This window comes from Lemur catta, chromosome 20, assembly GCF_020740605.2.
Source record: "Lemur catta isolate mLemCat1 chromosome 20, mLemCat1.pri, whole genome shotgun sequence".
Lineage (NCBI taxonomy): Eukaryota > Metazoa > Chordata > Mammalia > Primates > Lemuridae > Lemur > Lemur catta.
This window is the reverse complement of record NC_059147.1, coordinates 16,567,494-16,591,331: the sequence shown is the minus strand read 5'-3', so window position 1 is coordinate 16,591,331 and position 23,838 is coordinate 16,567,494. Positions and strand designations below refer to the sequence as shown.

At 49.4% G+C, this 23,838-nt stretch overlaps 2 protein-coding genes across 6 annotated transcripts; both read left to right on the top strand.

Moving 5' to 3' along the window:
* Window positions 1-1,675: 1,675 nt before the first annotated feature.
* Window positions 1,676-11,677, top strand: MON1B (MON1 homolog B, secretory trafficking associated). Of its 3 annotated transcripts, none has more exons than XM_045533104.1 (6): window positions 1,676-2,019; window positions 2,232-2,389; window positions 3,559-3,885; window positions 4,469-5,288; window positions 5,669-5,816; window positions 8,136-11,677. In XM_045533104.1, the coding sequence occupies exons 2-6, from the start codon at window positions 2,242-2,244 to the stop codon at window positions 8,334-8,336; spliced, it is 1,644 nt and encodes a 547-aa protein (XP_045389060.1). In that variant the 5' UTR covers window positions 1,676-2,019; window positions 2,232-2,241; the 3' UTR covers window positions 8,337-11,677. The 3 variants fall into 3 exon arrangements, with proteins under 3 accessions (XP_045389060.1, XP_045389063.1, XP_045389061.1); XM_045533107.1 differs by having other exon boundaries at window positions 1,686-1,826; XM_045533105.1 differs by having other exon boundaries at window positions 1,686-1,985.
* SYCE1L (synaptonemal complex central element protein 1 like) lies at window positions 9,510-20,142 on the top strand. 3 transcript variants are annotated; one of them, XM_045533110.1, is made up of 10 exons: window positions 9,510-9,570; window positions 15,563-15,622; window positions 15,819-15,893; window positions 16,359-16,406; window positions 16,678-16,726; window positions 18,303-18,366; window positions 19,236-19,305; window positions 19,393-19,480; window positions 19,688-19,757; window positions 19,992-20,142. In XM_045533110.1, exons 1-10 carry the CDS (start codon window positions 9,510-9,512, stop codon window positions 20,064-20,066), a joined length of 660 nt encoding a protein of 219 aa, XP_045389066.1. In that variant the 3' UTR covers window positions 20,067-20,142. The 3 variants fall into 3 exon arrangements, with proteins under 3 accessions (XP_045389066.1, XP_045389065.1, XP_045389064.1); XM_045533109.1 differs by having other exon boundaries at window positions 18,204-18,366; XM_045533108.1 differs by having other exon boundaries at window positions 18,201-18,366.
* The last annotated feature ends 3,696 nt before the right edge of the window (window positions 20,143-23,838 follow it).

The window sequence follows — 23,838 nt, the reverse complement described above, 5'->3', positions numbered from 1 at the left end:
TGTGAGGAATAATTTTTGTTGTTGTTCAAGCCACCCAGTCTATTGTATTTTGTTATGGTAGCCCAAGTCAACTAAAACACAAGCATTGTGGGGGTCCTTTTGTGTGTGTGTGTGTGTGTGTGTGGTAGATACTGAGAGACACAACTTATCTTTCATCTTGGAGGGATAATGTCATGTCATGGTTTCACGGGGGTGGGAAACTGAGGCCCGAGGCTCCTGCTAGCCCTCCCTAAGGAGGTTTTCAGTCCACAAGCAGCGTCCAGGCTTTAATTTGAACCCTAGGCTCCCATACTCACCTCCATGGCATGGGTCCACACGGCTTCCTTGCTCCTCTTCCCATCTCTCACACCTTTTCCCAAACTGATCACAGGAAGTGACCACCTGTTCGCCCAGCAGCCCAGGAGAGAGTCTGGCCGGTCGAGCACCAGGTGAGTGCCCGCTGGGCCTCCTCCCTCTACAAAAGTGCCCCGCCTTTGCCCAGGGCCAGTGGAATATTCCTCCAGTTCCAGGAATCCTGGGAATCCTCGGGTGACAGAGCTGAGGGCTCCAATAGGCCTCGTGGGCCTCCCGGCGGGCGCCACTGTTCTGGTCAGGGAAAGAAGGAGGGAAATTAGCGAAATACCGAATAGAAAACTGAAGAAGGACTGAAAGACACAAAGACCCAGGGGAAGAGACAGAGACAGAAGGAGCTGGAGGTAAGTAAGAAGAGAACACAGAGATGCAGAGACGTAGAGACACCCAGAGACGCCGAGACTCAGAGACTGAGGGGTCGCAGTTAGAGACATAGAGACACCAGAGCAAAAAAGATGGGCAGTCCAGAGCAGGCCGCTCTACACCCGCGCTCGACCTTACACTGAAATTGTCAGCTAGTACCGCCTCCTCTGGCAATCTAGCCAATGGTGGCGCGTCAAGGCGGCCACGGCCTTGTCCTCAGCCAACCAGGATTCAGAGGCTTCTCGAGGCCACGCCCATATTCACACTCCGTTAGTCCTGGGCTGTAATCTTCATGGCTCAGCCCTCAGGCTCAGCCCTCAGACTCTGGCCACGCATGTGGGGTCAACCCGGACTTTTGCGGATCTGAACACATACTGATCAGCCTGAGCTTTGTCTTTGCAACCCCATTCCCTGGCGCCACGAGGATGTCCGTGGCTCATGCTTCCGTTTTTCCAGAGGACGCCGAACCCTTTGACTGAATACAGAAACGCCCATGAACACTTCCTACTCCTGAAAGGCCTTCCTCTTTAGGATCCGAGTCCTATAGGCTGACCAGACTGTGCGCGGCACTCCGATTGGAAGGAGCGGCTGCCCATCAAGCATTTATTCCTCCCCTCTCTACTCCACCCTACCCCACCCCTGCTTTTCTCGGTGCATAAGGGAGGGGGAAGTTGCCTCAATTCTGGCGGGGCACGTTTGTTGGTCCTGCCCAGGTATCCATTAAGACTTGGGCTGCAAGTGTCTTCAAGTGAAGAGAATAGGCTCAAGCCTTCGATTGGGTCTGGGGAGATGTCAGTCAAGGGATGGGCGGGTACAAACGCAATACAACGCACAGTACTGGCCGAGGTACGACACGGGGAGGGACGGGACAGCTGGGAGAGCCGGCTTCTCTCGATTGGGCCAGAAGGGAGGCGGCCCCGCCTCCTAAGCTCCAGGATTGGCTAAAGCGAGCCGCGCCCCCCTCACGCCAACAGCCGTCGGTACAGGCAATGGGCCTCGCTCGCCCCTCTTGGCAGCTGTAGCCAGTTCCGCGGAAAGGCGTGCAGAGGGGGCTCAATGGGCTCCCGACCAGATCCGTCGTAGACCCGGGAGTGGCGCGCGCCATCTCAACTGTGAGGGAACACCCGTAGGCGGCGGGAGAGGGGCGCCGCGGAGAGCGAATAAAGCTCCGCAACCGGAAGTGTCTTCTGGGAGGTGTCGCACCCGGAAGTGTGGCAAATCCCCAGCCGCACCCGGAAGTGTGATGCTACCGCCGCTACGGGGAAGTAATGGTATCCGGCCAATTGAGATACGGGGTTAAAACAGGTGTTCATGTATCTTCTTTTCTTGAGCCCGATAGAGTCTCCTTTTCGGGAAGTGTTGGAGGGTGCAAGAATTTGTTCATGTTTTTGAATGACTCATCTTGTTGAAAACCGTGGGGAAACGAGCAGTAGGAGTGTGTCCGAGGGGGCCTGACTCTAAAGGCTTTTAAGAAGTTTCTTTTGCTACTCGTCACCCTCGATTCCCCTCTCCCTCAGGGATGTGCAGATGGAGGCCGGAGGAGACACTGCTGCCCCAGCCCCCGGGGACGCGGAGGACTTGGAGGATATGCGGATCCCCAGTGAGGAGACTGAAGACCATGAAGGGGTTCACGCCGGCCAGCAGGATCCCGAAGACGGGGGCCTGGAGGAAACAGGTATGATCTACCCTCTCCGGGCCTTGGAAGGAATCCCTAAGGGTTGTCACTGTTGGGGCTGGGAGTGGGGTGGGGTGGGGTGGGGGGAAAGGTCAGTGGGAGACCAGTAAGGGATCTTTTGGGGTTCAGTGGGAAGTTGCTTAAACCATAGCCAGGTCAGTATGAGGTCACTGTGGACTCGTGTCGTTTAAATCACTGAGGAATGAAAAGGAAGTCATTGGGTGTCAACAGATGTTCACTGGGGATTTAGTGTGAGTTTAGGTCATTGAAGAATCAAAAGGGGCTGTTGGTGTCAAAGAGGGTCATTAGGGATTTAGGATGGTTAGGTCAATGAATGAGCTAAAGAAAGTCAATAGGGTCAAAGGGGACTATTTAGAAGTTAATGTCTCTCAGGATACGGTGTTATTTAAGTCACTGAGGTGGGAAAGGGGATCGGTGGGGTTCAGTAGGTACTCACAGTATTTATATCAGTGGTAGGTTGTCAGGGAGTCTTTATGGAACCAAATGTGAGTGGATGTTAATGGTGATGGGGCAAGCATAAGTGAAATTATCTGAAGAGTCAGGGGATCAGTAGGAGAGTTTTTGAAGACTCAGATGTTAGTGGATGTGTAACGGTGTTCACTGGGGGAATCAGTGAAAGTCACTGAGAAAAGAGGTTATTGGGAAGGATCATTGGACATAACTGAGAATAAATGGGGAGATCTTTGAGAACTTGGGAATTATTGGCAGGTAATGGCAGTTATTGGGAGGAGGTGATTGGTATTTGAGGACATGGAGTGTCAGTGAATGTCAGTGAGAAAATGAGAGAATGGGCAGTCATTGAGATTTTACAGGAAAATTATAAAAACATAGGTTGCAAATGGATAATAATGATGGTCACTGGGGAGGGCAGTGGATGTTATTAAAGTCTGTGTGTTAATCGCTATTATGGTGATTATTGTGGGGAGGGGAGAGGATATCAATGAGAATAAAGAGGTTGTGGGAGTCAGTGGATGTCACAGGGGGGTCCTAGGGCAGTCATTGGTCATTGAGGGGTAGGGGAGACACTTGGAAGTCTTTGTCAGCATGTAGGGGTCACTGGGGGACTGGTAGAGATTTGGTGGGTCCTTGGGGACATGGAGTTAGTAGGGGTTACATAGGCAGATGACCCACCAGGGGCTCCCTTTCAGGATCCAAGGCCAAGGACCAGCCACCCAGCCTGTCACCACTGCCCCAGTCAGAGGCCCCATCAAGCACCTGTGAACTCTGGGGTCCTGAAGCCCCGGAGAATAGTCCCATGGGTAGCCCTGAGAGTGGCTCTGGAGGCCAGGGAGGGGATCCCAGCGATGAGGACTGGCGCAGCCAGCGGAAGCATGTGTTTGTGCTGAGTGAGGCTGGCAAGCCCATCTACTCACGGTACGGTAGTGTGGAGGCGCTGTCAGCTACCATGGGTGTGATGACAGCCCTGGTGTCCTTCGTGCAGAGTGCAGGAGATGCCATCCGCGCCATCTACGCTGGTGAGCAAACAGGCGGGAGGCAGAATGGGGGACAGTGACTGGGAACATGGCTGGCTGGCTGGAGGTTTATCTAAGGAGCCATGGGTAGATCTGTCTGTCTGTCTGTCTGTCTCAAGCACTATCCAGCCAGCCAAGGGTGAGTGGGCGTGTGTGGATGGGATGGCCAGCCAGGGGTCTGTTGCGGGGGGAGGGTCCATCTCTCTGGGTTCTGAATTATTGACTCCCTGGCATCTAAGTGATGGGCTGGCTACTTCCCTGTTGCCTGAGAGCATGACCGAGGGGGCTGTGTGGCTGAATTGGGTGTCGTTCTGTTGTGTCAGTCCTTGCTCCATGTCTCCCCACCCGTGCTCTGTGCTGTGTGTCTAACCTACCCAATCCCTTGGCTATCCCACCATGTCTCTACACATGTCTAAACTCCCCCAGCTTGTCTTTACCCCAGTCCGGGTGCCCACAGAGTGACTGTGTGGACTCGAGACAGGTGTGTGTGTGTGCTGGGGGGAGGGCAGAAGAGCCCTGCCTGTCCCCCTCTGGTCACTCCTGATCCATCTCTACCCAACCCTGGTCCACCCCTTCCCTCCCCCAGAGGACCACAAGCTGGTGTTCCTACAGCAGGGCCCACTGCTGCTGGTGGCCGTGTCACGGACTCCTCAGTCAGCAGCCCAGCTGCGAGGGGAGCTGCTAGCTGTGCACGCACAGATCGTGAGCACGCTGACACGGGCGAGTGTCGCCCGCATCTTCGCACACAAGCAGAACTACGACCTCCGCCGCCTGCTGGCTGGCTCAGAGCGCACACTGGACCGACTTCTGGACAGTGTGGAGCAAGATCCAGGTGCCCTGCTCCTAGGCGCCGTGCGCTGCGTGCCCCTCGCCCGCCCGATGCGGGACGCACTGGGTGCACTGCTGCGACGTTGCACAGCACCCGGCCTGGCACTGTCGGTGCTGGCAGTTGGCGGTCGACTGATAACAGCAGCCCAGGAGCGGAATGTGCTGGCTGAGTGCCGGCTGGACCCGGCTGACCTGCAGTTGCTGCTCGACTGGGTGGGTGCACCGGCCTTTGCAGCAGGTGAGGCATGGGCACCCGTGTGCCTGCCCCGCTTCAACCCTGATGGTTTCTTCTATGCCTATGTGGCCCGCCTGGATGCCATGCCTGTCTGTCTGCTGCTGCTGGGCACCCAACGTGAAGCCTTCCATGCCATGGCCGCCTGTCGGCGCCTGGTTGAGGATGGGATGCGTGCCCTCGGTGCCATGCGTGCCCTTGGGGAGGCTGCCAGCTTCTCTAATGCCCCATCAGCCAACGCCCCTGCATACAGCGTGCAGGCTGTGGGGGCACCCGGCCTCCGGCACTTCCTCTATAAGCCACTGGACATCCCTGACCACCACCGCCAGCTGCCCCAGTTTACCAGGTAGGCCCTGACCCTTTGGGCAACTGGCTAGGTGGAAAGACTTGTCTAACCAAGAAGTTCAGCATCTCATAGACAAGACTCAGGAAAGACAGCCAGCCATGCTCTAGAAAGAGGGAACAGAACAAGTCTCTGTCTGATGATGGAGGCCCAACCACAGACCTAAAACTATCCCCCTATTCTAGTGGAGAGAAGGGCCCAGTACTCAGGGAGTCCCCTAGTTTGATGGGGGAAGCTTGGCCTCCAATCACCGAGAATTCTCAAATCTAGTGGGAGAGGCTCAGCTCCCCACTTGAAATCCCTAGAATGAGAGAGGAGATGGGGCAGCCGAGAAAGCCCTGGACTAACCGTGCCTTCCCCCTCCCTCCATTCCATCATGGCAGCCCTGAGCTTGAGGCCCCTTACAGCAGAGAGGAGGAGCGACAGCGGCTGTCGGACCTTTACCACCGCCTGCACGCCCGCCTCCACAGCGCTTCCCGACCCCTGCGCCTCATTTACCACGTGGCTGAGAAGGAGACGCTCCTGGCCTGGGTGAGTTGGGCAGGGCTCTGAGTGAGTTAATTCCCCACTTCAAGCCTCCCTTCCCTACACTGTGTCCCTTCCAGACATGGCGCCTCCATCAAGCACACAAGGCTTCTACCTGGGCTATGCCTGGCCTGCAACACTGTCCCTCCCATTACACACGTGTCTTTGAAACCCAGGATGACTAGCCACAGTGTCTGCCACCCTACACTAACCTCAACGTTAGCAACCCATCCAGTGTCTGACTTTCAAGAGGCCCCATTAACAGCCATCTCTGTGCCTGCTGATTCACGATCAGCCCCTCCCGTGTGTCTGGACGTACCCCATTAGCCACCAGCTCATTTTGACTCCACGAGTCGCCAGCACTCTCCCAATGCTATGGGCTTGGTCCCATGCTATGCCCTCTACCTGGGGTCTCCTCTCCTGGGGTCTCCACTGGGTTCCAGCTCTCACTTCTTATGAGTTTGTTAAAGGTCAGCTACGCAGCAGGGCCAGTGAAGGTAACCTCAGGCCCTGCCAGTTAGCACATATTTATTAAATAATTTAGTGTTGTCTGTTGTGTATCAGGTGTTGATCCAGGCTGAGGATTATATTTAAAAAATTTTTTTAACTTTCATTTTCAAGTAATTTTGGATTTCAAAAGAAGTTGCAAAAATAGTATAAATAATTACTAGGCAGAGGTCCTTCAGCTAGTTTCTCCAAAAGTTAACATCTTACATAACCACTTAACAAACTCGAGAAGTTAACATTGGTACAATAACATCTAATGCACAGATTTCATGCAGATGCCACCGATTGGCCCACTCATTGCTGTCACTGGTCCAGAATCCAGTCTAGGATCCCATGTTGGATTGATTTATTGTGTCTCCCTAGTCTTGTTCATTGCAGAACAGTTTCTCACTCTTTTTTGTCTTCCATGATCTTGGCACTTTTGTAGAGTACCAGCCAGGTAGCTTGTAGAATGACGCTCAACTTGGGTCTTTCTAATGTCGTATTATGAGTAAATTGAGGCCATGCATTTTTGGCAGGAGTACCCAGAGTGACACTGTGCCCATCCTTGTATCATATCGGGGGACACAAGATGTCAGTCTTTCCCACTGTTGATGCTGTCACCTTTAATCATGTAGTTACAGTGGCGTCCTCCACATTTCTCCAGTATAAAGATAGCATTTTCCCCTTTTTAATTAGTAATATCTGTGGTGATTATGTCAATGTCCTGATTTTAATTATACTTTTACCCACAAACTTGCCAGGTGGTGATTTTTCTAACTCCATCATTCTTTCTACCTTTATTGGTTGAGATTTTATTGTAAGGAAGAACTTTTCTTTCTCCCATTGTTGAATTTTTAATTTTATATCAGTATGGTCTCATGGGTTTTTCTTTAATTCAGTGGGCTAAATCCTTTTCTAGCATTTATTTTGATGCTCACATTGTCTCTAATTTAGCCAAGCTGGTCCCTGTGTCTCCTTGCCACATCCTTCTCACTGTATGAGCACATCTTGACATTCTCTGCAGCTTCCCTGGACATAGTCATTTTTCCAAGGATGCCTTGTACCTTTTAGCGGAGACTGGTGTTCAAAGCCAAGATACGGTAGGCCCAGGATTTTACGTCAGGTGGTTAGGGGAGGCCTCCCTGAGGAAATGGCATCTAAGTGGAGAGGGGAGGTGGGGCACCATGTGAGTATCTGGAGGAAGGTACACCTGGCAGAGGGAAAGGACTGCAGAGGCCATGAGATGGGACTGAGCCTGGCTGTACCTGAGGAACAGCAAAGAAAGGCTAGAGTGTCTGGGACAGAGAGTGAAAAGGAGAGCAATGGGACATGGCACAGAGAAGGTGTTGGTGACCTGGTGAGGTCGTGTCTCTCAGGCTGGTGTGAAGATTCAGTTGAGTTCCTCTTTATAGTATGCTCAGGCTGTAGATGAAAGCATAGGTGTGTGAAGCTTAGAGCAGGATCTTGTATACAACAGTTACGGAATGTTAAATATCGTTGTTATTGTTATCCCCAGTCCACAGATGAGCAAACTGAGATCCAGAGGGTATACACACACACACACACACACACACACACACACACAGCCAGCATCATCCAGTCAAAGCCACTAGGTCCATCTGACCCCTCAGCCCAACAGAGAATCCCTGGCCCACCCATGACACAATAATAAAAGCTTACCTCCCTCAGCCCAGTGTCCAAGTAGCAGCAGGTGGGACTTGCTGCCAGGTACATCTTCCAAGCTGCAGGAGGCAGACATGGGGCTGGGTTGGGAAAGACAGGATTGTCCATGGCCAGCACCCGCCCATCTGACTCTGCCTCTTCCCAATTCCCCAGGTGACCTCCAAATTCGAGCTCTATACCTGCCTCAGCCCCCTGGTGACCAAGGCAGGTGCGATCTTGGTAGTGACCAAACTCCTGCGCTGGGTGAGGAAAGAGGAGGACCGGCTTTTCATTCGTTACCCACCCAAGTACTCCACACCACCAGCCACCTCTGCGGACCAAGCTCCCCATAATGGCTTGTTCACTGGACTCTGAGAAACAGAGCTCCCAGACCAGGCAGTGCTTGGAGCAACCACCTTTGGTTTTTACCTTCTGTCTCCACCCTGGAAATGTGGGTAGGGGTATGTCTGTGGCTGGTCATTGTCTCCCTGAGCAATGGGCAGGATCAGAGGGCCTGCCGACAACAGAGAGATGGGTGGCAGCAGCCAGGTGAGCAGGCTGCTCTCCCAGCCGCCTCATGCACCTCCACCTCTGGGCAAATCCTTAGGCCTCCCTCTCCCTTCCCTCTGCCTCACCTCCGCCATTTGGATGGTGTCCAGCCTCTGTCAGGGGCTGTGCCCTGCAAACATGCTTCAGGGGTCTGCCTCCTCGATGGAACCTCAGCCCTGAGTGTCCAAGGCTGGCCTGGGGCTCTGGTGTGGCCCATTAGGGTTGTAGAATGGGAACGCAGGGCCAGCCTATGCCTGGAACTGGCCTGAGAGTATTTTAAAGAAAAAACTATTCATAAAAGGCCTAAAACCAACCCTTAAGAGGCTCTTCCTTCCTTTGCCCTTCGTGTACTTCTGTTAATCTTTACCCTAACAAAAATGACCCCCATCAATGCTGGCTGCTGCTAAGATCAGTAAGGAGGTGGCCTCGTGTCCACCTGTGTAACCCAGGGTGTACCGCACGTGACTTCTCCACGCAGGGGCTGCAATCCAGCATTGTTATGTCGGAGGTGCCCTTAGCTTCTAAGGCTCATTTTACTCATCCCTAAAACGGAGATAACTAATCTTCTCCCGTAGACTCTTCAATGAAGATTTGTAAACAAAAAGGGACTTGAACTCTTGTGTACCACCACACAGCACACGCACATTGGTCCCAGACCTACAACACGCACAACACGAGCAACCTAAAGCCGGAGAGACCACCCTAGAGTTTTGTCCGTGTGAGCACAGCACACATACCCTGACTGGCCAATACCCTGGCTCTGCCCTTGTTTGTCTAAATTGGAGTCGCGGCCTCATGGTTGTACGCATGCGCGTGGTCCATCAGGGTCGCAGGGTGTTCTGCGCTTGCCCAGCACGGATCCCTGACTCTTACAATGCGGTCAACTGATGGCGCGAGCGTGGTCTGCACGCATGCGTACTGTAGGGCCTTCTACCCTCACGTGTGGTTTCTTTTAGCCAATCATCGTGTGAGGCGCACGCGCAAGCCCCACGTTGGAAAATGGCGGGGAAGTTGGAGCCTTTGAACGTGGAGTCGCCAGAAGCCGCCGAGGAGGCTGAAGGTAGTAAGGGCTAGCGGGCTGCAATTCTCTCCGGACCAGGGCAGAAAGGGTAGAAAGGTGGAAGGATTCCTACTAGTACAATTATGAAACAATGATAGCAGTAGGTTTTTTTCTTTTTTAAGTGAAATTTTAAGCCTTTTGTAACTTTTAACCGTTCAACAGTGGAGATAAATAACATGCACATTCTCATCACTTAGATTAACTCCTGTCAACTTTATTGAATATATTGCTTATTTTAAAGTAAACAATAAATAGTTCAGTGTGTATCTCTTAAACAAAAGAGGGGAGGGATGTTCTTCACAAAAATCACCCTGCTGCAGTCACCCCTAAGAAAATTAGCAGTAATTCCCCGATATCATTTCACAGCCGGCCCACATCACACTTTGCATGGACTCTAAAATCGCCTAATCGAAAATGGCCTCCCCCAAGACAGTTTCTTTTCTCCAGGATATTGACTTGAATAATGACACCTCAACCCCCGAGGGTGGGGGTTTGGCCTAGAAAGAGCCTACTGGAAGTTGCAGTTCAGCCAAAAGAAAAAAAAAAAAAAAGAAATCTCCCAAGGCAATAATCCTCTGGTACGCCACTAGCATTTTTTCATTATAGAACTTTCCAAAATGTACCAAAGTAGAGAAAATAGCATGATGAATGTGTGGGTACCCATCACTCTGGTTCAACAGTTGTCGGCTTTTTGCCCTCCTTTTATCTGACTCCTCTTTCTGCACACTTTTAAACTGCTATATTAATAAACATTACATCCTGCCAGACCTTCCCATGCAGACATCCAGAAAGTGATTACTGTTTATTGTCTGTCCTAGGATATAAGCTCCATGAGAACAGAGACTATTTACCTCTGTTTCCCCAGCACCTAAAACAGTGCCTGCTTGGCGTATAATAAATAGGTGCTCAGTAATTTTTTAATGTGTGAATAATGAGGTAACTTTAAAACAGAGGACTCTTAGATTAGAGCCAGCCGGTGCATTCAACAAAGGACAGATGGAAATAAGACAAATGCAAATAGATCCCATTTATTTAGCATATAATATAGCTGCCACTGTGATTTAAAAAAAAAACTACTTTTAGTATCAACCTTTCAAATTCCTCAAAATTGAAGTTACGATTAACATCACCAGCAAGGGAGAAAGTTGAAAAATGTATCTAGTTACTGTTTCTACCCCATCAAATTGGCTTTATAAAGGGAGGGATAATATCTAATGTCGATGAAACAGGCTTTCCCTTGCTTCACAGGGAGGAGAACTAACCAGTAAAAGCTTTGCTAGAGGCAGTTTGGCAGAGTATTTTTAGCATCTAAAATACCATTCCACATCTACAGTCACTATACTAGGTAATCATAGGGGGATTCATACATACATGGACCAGGAATTGTCATCAGAGTATTGGTGATAGAGACAAAACACAAGGAACAATCACAGAAATGGCTAAATCGAGGTATATCCATGCACACTGTGGAATGTCTATACGATGGATTTTTTTAAGAGGCAAAAAATAATATAAATTCCAATTTAAATTAAATTTTAAATGGGTAAGATCATTATCTATTGACGTGGAATAAGCTGCAGAGGAGATCATAATTTTATTAGAGAAAAGCCATTTGGGATTGAAGCAATAAAGGAAAGGGGTATAGCCCTATGTGTATTGCATGGAAGACTTGTCTGAAGGCTAAAGGCCTAAGTGATAATTGTGGACAAGTGACGTGGATTTTGGGGTGGTGCAGAGGTGGAGGTATTTTTTTGATTTTTTTTTTTTTTTTTAGAAAAATGTAAGTAGTACTGTATAATTTTAAAATATAAGTGTAAAAGAGGAAAAATTTGAATGGCATCTGAGGATGCTATATTAATATTGGGTCAATATTAACATCCAGGTTTTGATGGTTCTACTGTGGTTACCTAGTACATTGCCTCTGTATGTAGGATATATACGCTGGAATATTAAGGAGTAATGGGCCAAGATGTCTGCAATTTACGGTTCAGAACCACTCACAAATGGGGAATCTGGTACAAGGGAAAATGGGAGCATTGTGGCCTATTTCTACAACTTTGTACATCTGAAATTGTTTCAAAATAAAATGTTTAAAAGGGTCCTTATACTCAACAGGCTGTTTTCTTTTGTAAAATGGACATTTTTAAAAATTTTATCAAGGTGTTAGTTGGATTACTGCAAAGATTTACCTATCACCCACTTTCAGTGTTATTTCCTGACTAGCACTAGGAAGCAGTGGAGAGGAAAAGCAGAGATGGAGCTTTTGCAGAAATGGTCGCAGAAGCCAGCTGTAAAAGACATGGGGACAATCAGGGGAAATTGCACACGGTCTGGGTATTGGGTGATAGTACATGATGAGTATTAATCTTGTCAGGATTGGGGTCATCTAAGAAAATGCCCTTAAGTAGTTGAGACTCTTAATGAAGTATCTGGCGACAAAATGCCAAGAAGTCTGAGGCTTGCTTGAAAATACTTCAACACAGGAAAAATAGCTGAAGCAAATACGGGTGAACATTAACGATTGTGAGATCTGGGCTATGAGTACATCAGAGTTCATCATAGTATCGTTTCTACTTTCATGTGCATTTGAAAGTTTTCACAGTAAAGTATTAAAAAGAAACAATTACAAACACTTCTCCCTATTGTTATTAAAATAGCTTTAATTTTGGTATTTCCAAATATTTAAGAATATTTTAAACATTAAAAAATCTCAAGAGGCATCATACCAACCTGTTAAAGATTATTATTAATATATCTGGGGAAGGCAGTGAGATTTAAGGCCAAGAAGAGGCCAAGAAGAAGACCCAGTTTGTGGTACTTTGTTATGACAGCCCAGGAACACAAATACAGATGATCATTGTAGCATCATTCGCCACAGCAAAAGGTAAACAACCTAAATATACATCAGTATGATACTGCTCTTAAATTATGGTATATCCATGCAGTAAAACACCATGCAGCCACTAGAAAGAATATATAGATCACCAGTATACATTGTCAGATCAAAAATACGACATGTGGAGCATCATATATGACATGCTGCCGTGTACATAGAAAAAGCGGGATGTATGTTTGTATATGAACTGAATTATCTCCGTGTACCCACAAATAGCTTGGAATGCTAGTGGCCTTTGGGGAGGGGAAGTGAGGAATTTAGGGTCTGAGAGAGAGGGACTTTTCACTGTATGCTATTGTGGGTAAACATTTTGTCATTAACTTTTTGGCTTTCATATGCGTTCTGTGAGCTGTCTTTCATTTTCTGTGTCCAATTTTCCTTGGAAAGTAGTGGGTCACTGGCATTTGACCTTTTGTCAGTGATTTCAAGAGTTTAAGATGTTTTTAAGAAGTTAATATTTTCCTGGGGAGGGGGTTTGTTGTTGTCATTTGAATGTTAAAAGTAGCACAGGCTCATGTTAAAATATATAGAGAAGTATATATGATATGTGAAATTGTGTTTGTTTGAATCAGGATCCAAATAGGGTCTATTCATTGCAATTGATTGATATATGTCTCAGGACTTTTCTAATCTGTAGGATTTTCCCTCTCCCTCGTTTTCTTTTTTGCAATTTGTTTATTGAAGAAACCAAGCTTTTGTATGAAGTTCCCCACACCCTGTGTGAAGTTGATTGCACCCCCAGTGGTGTCATTTAACATGTTTGTCTGCCCTTTGTATTTTTTATGAATTAGTATTTAAATAAGGAAGCCTAATGAGACTCCATTTTTTGTTTTGTGCAGGGTTTTTTGGACAAAATTCCTTCATTGGTAGTGTTGTATTTTTCCATCAAGAGGTTCATAATATTTAGTTGTTTTTTCTTAATGTTAGCAGCCATTTATAACTATCGCCTAGATCTATCAGTTCATTAAGAATTTGTAATTGATGAGCTATAATTATTTTAAAGAAATTCTTATGAAATCTCCCTCCCCTACTACATTGGTTAGACCTTCGTAATGATCTTGAATGGCAGCAACAGCAAAAGTGCATCCCCTTCTCTGAGTTTCATTATCTTTTGATCTCTCAGGGAGAAGCTGACACTTAGGGGTCCTGATCCATCCAGCACACAACACAAACCTCTGGGACAAGGTGCAGGGGCCCTGCTCTGGCTGGAAGCCTGTCCCTCAGCCCATTTTAGCCCCAGCCCAGGAGTGTCTGAAAAGCCCACCGAAACTTCCTTACTCCCTTCTCAGTCCACTCTCACTGTCACTGGGTCCTGTAATTCTGGTTTTCATCTCCACAGGGCAGGCCAAGTCTTCGAAGAAGACTGAAGACTTGCTGGCTATGGTGATAAGGCTGCAGAAAGGTCATGTGTCTTCTTGTGTCTGAGCCTTGGCTTAAGGTTTCAGGCCTGACAGATGTGGTTCAAACTCAACCTTAGGAAATTATCCCACTGTACTTTTTCCCTCTTGTACAATTTAATTCTTTGAACCAAAAATACAGCCCCACAGTTCAAAATGCAAGAAGTTTATGAGGATGGAAAAACCTACCCCCTCCACACACATACACATCAGTCATCCGTTTCCCTAACCCACAGGCAAGCAGCAACTCTTTTTCAATTTGTAACTATCTTTGCAGAGAATTTTTTAAAAAATATATGTGTGAGTATGTATTCTTCATCCTGCCTTCTTATATACAAATGACAAATGGCAATGCAGATGGCTTTGCACCTTACTTTGCTTGTTGAGGGGGACTTGGGAGCCAGCTTTTATCTAGTACCCGCATCAGGGCTGGGGCAGTGCTGGCCAGGTTTGAGGTAAGACCCCCTCCCCAAGCCCATCCTTAGCTTAAAATACTATAATCTATTGGTCTGTTCCAAATAAAAGGAAATCTCCCCTTCCCCCACTCTGTGAGGGAAGTGTGTCGCAAAAGAAATGTGTTGGGACTGTTGTCTAGGCTAAAATTAGATAGAGAAATTGCAGGAATGGAAGTGCATAGTGACCCATTGACCATCTCCAATAAAACAAAGACCCCTAGAGTTTTCTGTCTGTTAAAATGAGCACCGTGGAGAGCACCACTGTCCTGGAAGTCACAGAAGCCGTAATTTTGGTGACTTTGGGAAATCCAGGGCCTGAGGTTACCTCCAAAGTGTCTTTGAGGTTGGCAGTGAGACCCTGCAAGGCTTGGGCAGCTTTTTGCCCCAGCTCTGTGTTGCCAAGCTTGAAGCCAGAGACGGATGAGGAGGAAGGCTTCTCCATACCAAGCCCTGAGATAGGGACAGGGAGAAGTTAGAGGTGACTCCCTAAGGGACAGTGATCTCCCTGTCCCTGGAGAACTTGCAAGCTTCCACCCACAACATGAAAGGAGCATGTCCCCCATTTCTCAGATGAGACTAATACCGGAGTCCAGGTTGACAGAAGTGACAACCAGCCCTGCCTGGCTTTTGACAGAGTGGGGCAGGTGGAGGTTTCCATGGGCTTCCACCACACTCAGAAGTACATCTGGAAGCTTCCACCGTGGCCCAAGAAGCCCTGAGTGGTCTCACATCCCACTTTCCCCACCTCCTCTCCTACAGCTCTCTGCTTGCTCACTGTACTGAGCCACACCGGCCCCTCACCGTTACCTTAGACATGTGCCTCTCCACTCCCACTGCAGGCGACGTGCACTTGTTCCCTGTGCCTGGAGTGATTCCCCCTCCATACTCTCCACCCCACAGGACTGCAGGGCCTGCTTCCCACCTGATTTGGAGCCTTTCCATATCTCAAGAGGCACCTTTTGCCCTTTTGTTCTTGCAACACCTTGCCTCGCTTTATTTCTCTTCACGGCAGTTCCTGCCATCTGAACTGATTCATATATCTTTGTTCAGTGTCCAGCTCCCGCAGCCAGAATGCCAGCCTTGCAAGGGCCTCTTTCAGAGCCCCGCACACAGCACGTGCTCAGTATATGCCTGTTGATTGATAGCAGCAGAGACACAGTGCCAGCACCCAGCCCTCCTCCACCTGCCCTGGACAGCCAGGTGTCTGTCTTCCTAGTTCATTCCTTCTTTCTTCCTTTCTTCAGAGGGAAGCCTGGAGCCACAGATCGAGGACCTGATTAACCGCATTAATAAGATTCAGCAAGGTAAACTTGCGGGCATAGACTGGCCAGCTGAGGCCAGCAGAAAGGACCTGGACTTTGAATGCCTTCATTTCCTCATCTATAAAATCTAGGCCCCTCCAGGATTGTGTGAAGATGAATGTGCAATGTCACAGCTGCAAAAGAACAGCAGGACTAGAGACTGCACTCACCAAGTGTCTTTTTCCCTTCTTTGGCCCAGTGAAGAAGAAATCCAGTGAGGAACTGGAAGAGACCCAAGCTCTCTTGGAGTCCCTGCATAGGGAATTAGACTCCTGTAAGTGGGGCCAAAAGAGGGACCCAGAGATCCCATGACCACTGCTCATGTTCCTGTGCCCGCCCCAGGGCCTTTGCACAGGCTGTTCCCTTGCCCACAGTGCTCTTGGCCCACATAATCTGGAGATTCCCACCCCTTCCAGGTCACTCACTCCCTGGCTTCATTTGTTTCCTTAGAGCCAACACAACGTATTTATTTCTTTATATTCATCTGTCCCCTCAGTGTAAACCATGTACACTCCTGAGTGTCTTCACTTCTTCAGCACTTACAGGGAATGTGGGGACGGAGGGGGAGAAGCTGGAACACGGTGGTCCTCATGGGAGATGGGTGCAGAGATGGCAAGAAAATGCCTCACCTCTCCTCGGGCTGTAACACCGCCCTGTGTGACTTTTCCCATTACATGAAGTTGCAGTGGGGACATAAGATGTGGCCCCTGGGGGCTGAAAGTGTCATTGTGTTTTTCAGTGAATGGAGAGAAAGTGCACCTAGAGGAAATCTTGAGCAAAAAGAAAGGTATTCATGGGTTGCCGTGTCTTCCTTATGCTACCCCATCACCCCACAAAAGCCTGTCCTCCCCAGAGCAGCCAGAGGGATCCCAATGAAACCTGAGTCAGGGTGCCCCCTTCTCTGCTCAAATCTCTCCCTTGGTTGCCACCTCACCTGGGGTAAACACCCCAGTCCTCTCGGTGCCCTCCAACGCCCGCCATGCCGTGTGGTCATGACCTCTGCCCAACACTGACTCTCCAGGACCTCTCACAGGGTCCCCTTGGTTTCTTTCCTACAGAGGCGCTGAGGATCCTCCAGCTGCAAGAGAAGAAAAGTGAGGCTCAGCGGTAAGACGTCCCACCCCAGGTCTTCCCCACCTCAGTCCCCAGCCTAAGGGAGGAGGGAGCAAGAGCTAGGGGATGAATCTTGGACACACACTCCTCATTTTCCCTTTCTATGAGATAGAGCAGTGAGACAAATGACTTCTCTGATCACCTCTGATATTAGGTAGTGGTGTTAAGATTAATTCACTCATTTAATCATTCTTTGCTAATTTCTTTATCAAATAAATTCCACCCACTGGTGCTATTCTCAGTCTTTTCCTGTTAGACATCCTGCTCCTCTGCTGCCCACTCATTTATTTATTTGTCCACTTATTTTAGGCCCCAAATCATCTATTTACCCACCCATCCATCTACCTGCCCATCTAGCCACTTGTCCATTCATCCATTCATCCGTCCATTCATCTATCCAACCATGGCATCCAGCCAGACAGCCATCATATCTCCAACCTTCCATCTAATCATCTTTAATTTATCCCACCATACATTCATCCTCTGGCCATCCTTCCAGTCCTCTGTCTAGCCATTCATTTCTTCATCCATCCATCCATCCATCCATCCAGATATCTATCTGTCCTTGTAATCCTTCCTTCATTTCTCCATCCAACCATTATCCCTCCACTCATCATTTCTCTAACCAGCTATCATCTCTCTCCAGCCAGCCACTCATTCATCCAATTAACTCTCTATCCATTCATTTTTCCACACTCTGAACCTTAGCACATTCATGTGACCAGAGGTCTCAGGTCCTGATGCACCATGACTTTAATTGTGTGGGGAAACCTGACAATAGATAGTTAATGTGTGTATATACTTAACCACACTACACACACTGTCTGATGAGCATTTATATTCTTTTATTTACCTAATCCTCACAATGACAATTATAGGAGTTAAGGTCTAATGTCACCCTCCCACCACTACCACCATTTTATGTACAAGGAAACTGAGACCTAGAGAGGTTAAGTAACTTGCCCAGGGTCACAGTGGAGTAGCAGATCCAGGCTTCCAGCCCGGACTTGAGAATCTGTGATGCTAAACTACCACACCTCTCACGAAGCTTTCTTGGGAAGATATGGCTTAATGGGGGCTGGGATGAACAGGGTGATGGCCTTGACAGAGGCCCATGAAGGTTCATGTTCAACAGGAGAAAGGTGGATGCTGTGAACAGTTGTCCCAACCCCCACTCCTGCTGGAGGCAGTGGGGGGTCATTCAGAGAATATAACTGAGGGTTGTCTTTCCCTTCCCAGGAAGCACATATTGTAGGAGTCCAGGAAGCACATATTGTAGGAGTCCAGGAAGCAAATTTTTGCCCATAACTCTCAGACCACAGGGAGGAATCTGGGTTAACTCCCAAGCCTGGGGCCTGGTGGGCCACTGGGTGGAGAATGGGAGTGGGCTTGCATCAGGGAGATTTTGTTGGAAGGGGAGTTGTTGGAACCAAGGCTTGCAGGGTAACACCCATGGAGGGGCTCCCAGCAGAGAGAGCACCGGACAGGGATTCGGAGGCCTGTGCATGAGGAGCCCCAGACATGGCTGGGCCGGGTGTTGGTCCTTTCATCCCTGGGTGTCGACCCCCAGGTTGGATGTCGAAGAACAGCTGGAGGATCTGATGGGCCAGCACAAGGACCTCTGGGAATTCCACGTGAGCCATTATCATTGCCTTCAACCAAAGCCAGTCCTCCCCTGGCTTCAGCGTCTCCACGACTAGCCCAGCGTCCACCCCTCCTCAGGCCAAATGCCATAGCATTGTCCTTCATTCCTTTCTTATTCTCACCTACTCAATCCCTTGGCTTTGACCTCCAGTCTGCCGACGTCTCACCCTTCTCCCCAACCTGGCCACATCCAGCATCGCTTGCCCAGACTGTTGGAGTAGCCCTTGCTGATCCTACTTTCTTCTGCTCACCTAGAGTGTTGTATTCACCTTGCAGTAACAAATGGGAACCCTGAGAAAGCCATGGTCAGGTGGTCAGGTCATTTCTTCATTCAACTATAGTTGACCGGTGCACCAGGCTGCATTGGAGGCAGGGAGAGATAGTGGTGGACCAAAGGGGCCAAGTCTTTGCTGTCCCGGCTGGTTGGGGGCAGGGAGAGATGTACCCAGACTCTAACCAAGAAAATAAGTGGCCAGATCATGAAATGTCAGTGGGGAAGGCCTTTGAGCAGGTGCCATCTGCACGCAGATGTTAAGGAAGTGAGGGAAGAAGCCGTGCTGGTATCTGGGTGCCAGTATCCCCAGTGTAAAGGCCCATGAGGCTCAACTATGGCGGAACCGTGTGGGGAACAGGAAACGGGCTGGAGGATGAGCAGAGTGGGAAGACATGAAGTTTGAGAGGTACACGGGGCCATGGGTCTCCAGCCACAGCAGAAACTGCACGTTGAGTTAATAATAGTTGAATGAATGAATGAATGACCTAACGTAGGCGAGGATTTGGTGAGGGACAAAGGGAGAGGGGGCGAGCAGTGTGGCCAGGAGGACAGACAGACGGACAGACGACCTCTTTGCCCTCGCAGGTGCTGGAGCGGCGACTGGCGCGGGAGATCCGCGCCCTGGAGAGGAGCAAGGAGCAGCTGCTGGCGGAGAGTGAGGCTCCCGCGCGGGCGGGGCGGGGGCGGGGCGGGGGCCGGCTCGGGCCGGGCGGGGCCTGCCTGACCTCACGCCCACCCGCAGGGAAGCTGGTGGGCGCCAAGCTGCAGGACGCGGAGCGGAGGCTGCGCTCCCTGCCCGAGGTCGAGGGCGCCCGGGCAGGGAAGGATGGGTGAGAGGCGGAAGGGAGGCTGGGCGAGGAGGGGAGGGGCACAGAGCAGGGTCCCCAACTCCGCCCCGACTGCCCTCGCCGCCCCCCACCTCCACCCCCACCCCTGCCTCTCTCGCATGGGTCTCTGTGTCTCGGCGGTGGCTTCCTCCCAAGTCCCCCTGGACTCTCCCTCTCTTTTTCCCTCTCTCTCCTCTGCCCCTTCTGCAGGCTGAAGGCGGGGCTGAGGAAACGCGGGGAGCAGGTCCAGGGCGGCCCCGAGGCCGGGGCTGGCCGAGAGGTAGGGAGCCCGGGGAGGCGAGCGGAGGCGAGGCGGGCGGAGACAGAGGAGTGGGCAGGATCCTGGGCGGCTCCCTGAGAGCGGGGTCTGCGGGATGTAGCGCGTCCTCGGGGGGCGGGGACACTGCAGAGGGAGCCCGGGAGGCAGCGGCGCAGCGGGCAGGTGCGGGTCGGTGCGGGCGGACGCGAGGGTGCCCGAGAACCTGCCCCCGCACCTGACTCCCCGCTCCCGCAGGCCAGGCCTGAGCTCCTGTGCGCCGGCGACAGGGAGGACCTGGAGCCGCCACCGGCTGGCCCTGACGCCCCCTAGGCTTGCAGACCCGCCCCTTCCCGACCTGCCCTGAAGGGCTGCTAAGAAATAAAGGCGATGTTGATTTCAGACTGTCCTCCCTGCGCTTGGCTGAGTCTGTGCCCCGGGGTTGGGGGGGGGGAGTGAGACGCATCTTGGGGGAAGGGGGCGTGTCCAGGACTCTCGGGGCGGGGCCTCGGCCGGACTCCGCCCACCAGTCGAGTGGCGGATGCACAGCAGCTCTTCACTAAATGCTCCTGAGCAGCTCAATGAGTAGGTGTGTCCAGTAGCCCCTGGTAACATTTTAGAAACCCAGGAAGGTGCAGGACCTGGTGGTCTAGAGGAACCCCAGCCTCCCAAAGCCTCTGCTTTGCCCCCAGACTCCCACCCTTCGCAAACGCTCCACACACGTGTCGCGTCAGGGCCTTTGCCCCGCTGCGTCCTTGCCTGGGGTGCACATCCCCTGGGTCTCGGGGCTTTTGCACTCACTCACCTCGGGTCAGTTAAATATGTCAGCTGCTCAAGAGGGGCCAACCCCAAAGGGCACCTTGCACCAGGCCGCTGCCATTACCGAGCACGTACTGATTGAACAAACCTTGCTGACTGTCCGCTGCGCACCAGGCACTGCTTAGGCCCCGGATTTTCAATAGCCTGGTCAGGGACGGTCTCACGGAGGAAGTGGTGCCCGAGCGAGGAGGTGCGGTGGAGAGGTGAGGGAGTGAGCCCGTTGGGTGTCCGGGGAAAGGTGCGCCTGGAAGAGGGCAGAGCTCGTGCAGAGGCTTAGTTGTGTTTGAGGAGTGGTCTCAGGAGGCCAGCAGAGGAGAGGAATGGGAGACAGAGCCCAAGAATTGGCAGGGACCCAGTCGAGCTGTGCCTTATCTAACGTGTGGTGTACTGGCAAGGGGACCAGGCACACAGCAAATACTCAGTAAATGTTATATATCACGTGTTATTATTGTAATGATTCATTATTATTCCCAATCCCATTTATTGTTTCCGTTACTATTCTTGTTATTCCCAATTTAGAGATGAGGAAAATTGAGGCAGTGAATCTGCACAGTGAGCCCTCAATACATGTTGTGTCTCACAGTTGTTGCTGTTATCACCCCAGGTCCACAGAGGAGGCCCAGGGAGCTTTAACCCCTGGGCCACTCCTCACACCCAGGTGAAGCTGACTCTGGGCCCGGGCTCTGATCCCCTGCACTGTCACAGCCGCCTGCATTAAGCCAGTCTCTAGCAATCTCTAAGGAACTGTAACATCTTCTTAATCATCCTCTCTGTGTCACACAAATCGGGACAGTTTGGATATTCTGCTGACTTGTCACTTTCCACCTAGGACTCAAATCCTGGTTTCCCTGCTCACTAATTGGGTGACCTCAGGCAAATGGCTTCATGTCTCCAAAATTCAATGACCAAATTTGCAAAATGGTGATACCAACTGCACAGAACTTATTATAAACGTGGCCAACTCTTGACTCCTTCTGGAAACCACCTTTGGGGCCTGGGACAAGCTAAATTGTCCATCATGTGCATGCAGGGCAGTACTGAACCTGGGGCCAGACTGTCTTAGCTGGAATCCCAGCTCTGCTGTACACTAGCTGTCAAACTTTAGGCAAGTTATTTAACTTCTCTGTGGCTAGTTTTCATATCTGTAGAGAGTTTTTCGTGAGGGTTAAATACACTGATAATATGTGGAAAAATGCTTAAAACAGTACTTAGTACATCGTAAGTACTGTGTCGGTGGTAGCCGTCATTATTACAAATAATGTTCATATCCTTATTTGGTCATCATCCCAGTAATCCTACACAATAAATGGTATATATTTCTTGTCACATTACAGTGAAGGGGCCTGATGGTGACTTCACTAAAACCAGAGAAAAACTAGTATTCAACGCCAGGTCTTCTTACCCCAAGTTCAGAATTCTTCCTGTTCTCCATGCTACACCACCCTGCATTCTTTTCCATGTCATCCAAGGTTTTTGTTTGTTTGTTTGCTTCATCTTGTTAGCCAGTTAAGATCACAATCCATATGACTTAATTCTTCCAAGTTCAGTGATTCTACTCGCATTTATTGAATATCTGCCATATCCCTGGCACTCTCTTGGCCCCTGAGAAAGTAACAGGACATGTGTCAGTCACAGGTTCTGTTTTCAAGGAGCTCATAGACTCACTGGAGAAAAGATGTACACAGTCAACAATAGCAGACATAAAACAGTGCACCCCAAGAGGCAGTGGGCCAATGGGAAGAGTACCAGGCCAGGAGTGGGGCAGTTCCTTTTGTGACTCAACTCTGGTTCGCTGTGTGGCGTTGTTGAGGAAGTATAGCTAAAACCAAATCTCCTGCCAAACCAGCAAACTTCTCTACAAAAAGTAGAAGAGAAAGAAGACAGTTTTATTACTGAACAAGCATTAAACCTGAACGTGATGCACATCACAGGCAATCTGCTAAAGAGATTGCAAAGACAGAAAGAAATCTTGCCCTTTTATAGAGCCAAAGAGATGCAACCCATTCGGTACTAAAAAATAACTAGCTCTCAAATAAGTGACTTAACAGCACCATTTGTCACAGAGTGTTCAGCCTAAATTGGAGTGACCCTCTGTGTTAGTTCACTGGCTCTATCCAAAGGAAAAATCAAATGACAGGCGACAGTTTTGAAGCAAGGCACCTGCTGCAGCTGCGCTCCTATCATACCCTCTCACAGGAATGATGATTATATTTCAAAGAGATGGTTCCCAGGTCCTTGAGAAAGACAATCCTGGGTCATAAAGGTGGTAGGAGGTTTATTAGCTTTTAAAAAGATTTATACGCATCTCAAAGAGACAGAGAAAGAACAAGTTTTCTAAGGTAGATGCTCTGAGAAAATGTAGGCAGGGGAAGTCTTTTCCCTTATTTTAAACAGGGAGAAATGAGTCTCTTATTTCCAATTCATATTTACCCTAATAACAGTGGGTAAGTCATTTCATCTCTCTGGGCCTCTTTCTCCTCCTGTGGACAAAGAGCCAGATCTAGCTCAGTGTGCACAAACTACTATCTTGGGAACCAAAACAGCACTAAATGTTTTCATTCTTGGCCAATCACAATGGCTTTTTTTAATTGACAATTGGAGTTTATTACCATTAAGAACTTTTGTCTATCAAAGGACACCATTAAGAGAATAAAAAAGAAAGCCACAATCTGGAAAAATATATTTGCAATACATACATTTCCAGAATACATAAATCAGAATCATAGGATTACGTAACGTTAGGGATGGAAGTAATGTTGCAGTGGATCTAGTTCAGTCCAGTCTTTTGTGCCATAAGAAAAAAGGCTGGTGAGTAACATGGCTGAAACTGGAACACAAGCCTCAGGAGTTCAAAAGACTGGGCTGGCTGGGCGTGATGGCTCACATCTGTAATCCTAATACTTTGGGACACCAAGGTGGGAGGATTGCTTGAGGCCAGGAGTTCAAGACCAGCCTGGGCAATATAGTGAGACTCTGTCTCTACAAAAAAAAAAAAAAAAAAAAAAATTAAAAAAAAATTAGACTATTTTATTATATTTGCAATAATTTCTTTTTTTTACTTCAGAATATTACAAGGGTACAAATGTTTAGGTGACAAGTATTGCTTTTGCCCTGCACAATGGCATCTAGATTTGAATTGCTGAGGCCTCTTTTACTATGAATCAGCACAAAAAAGTGCAAAGGAAAACTGACACTAACTTAGAGCTGAGATTATCCAAAAGCATTGGTGTCTGTGTTTAGCACAGGACACACACATGAGGATGAGGTGGCCAGTTCTAAAATACCC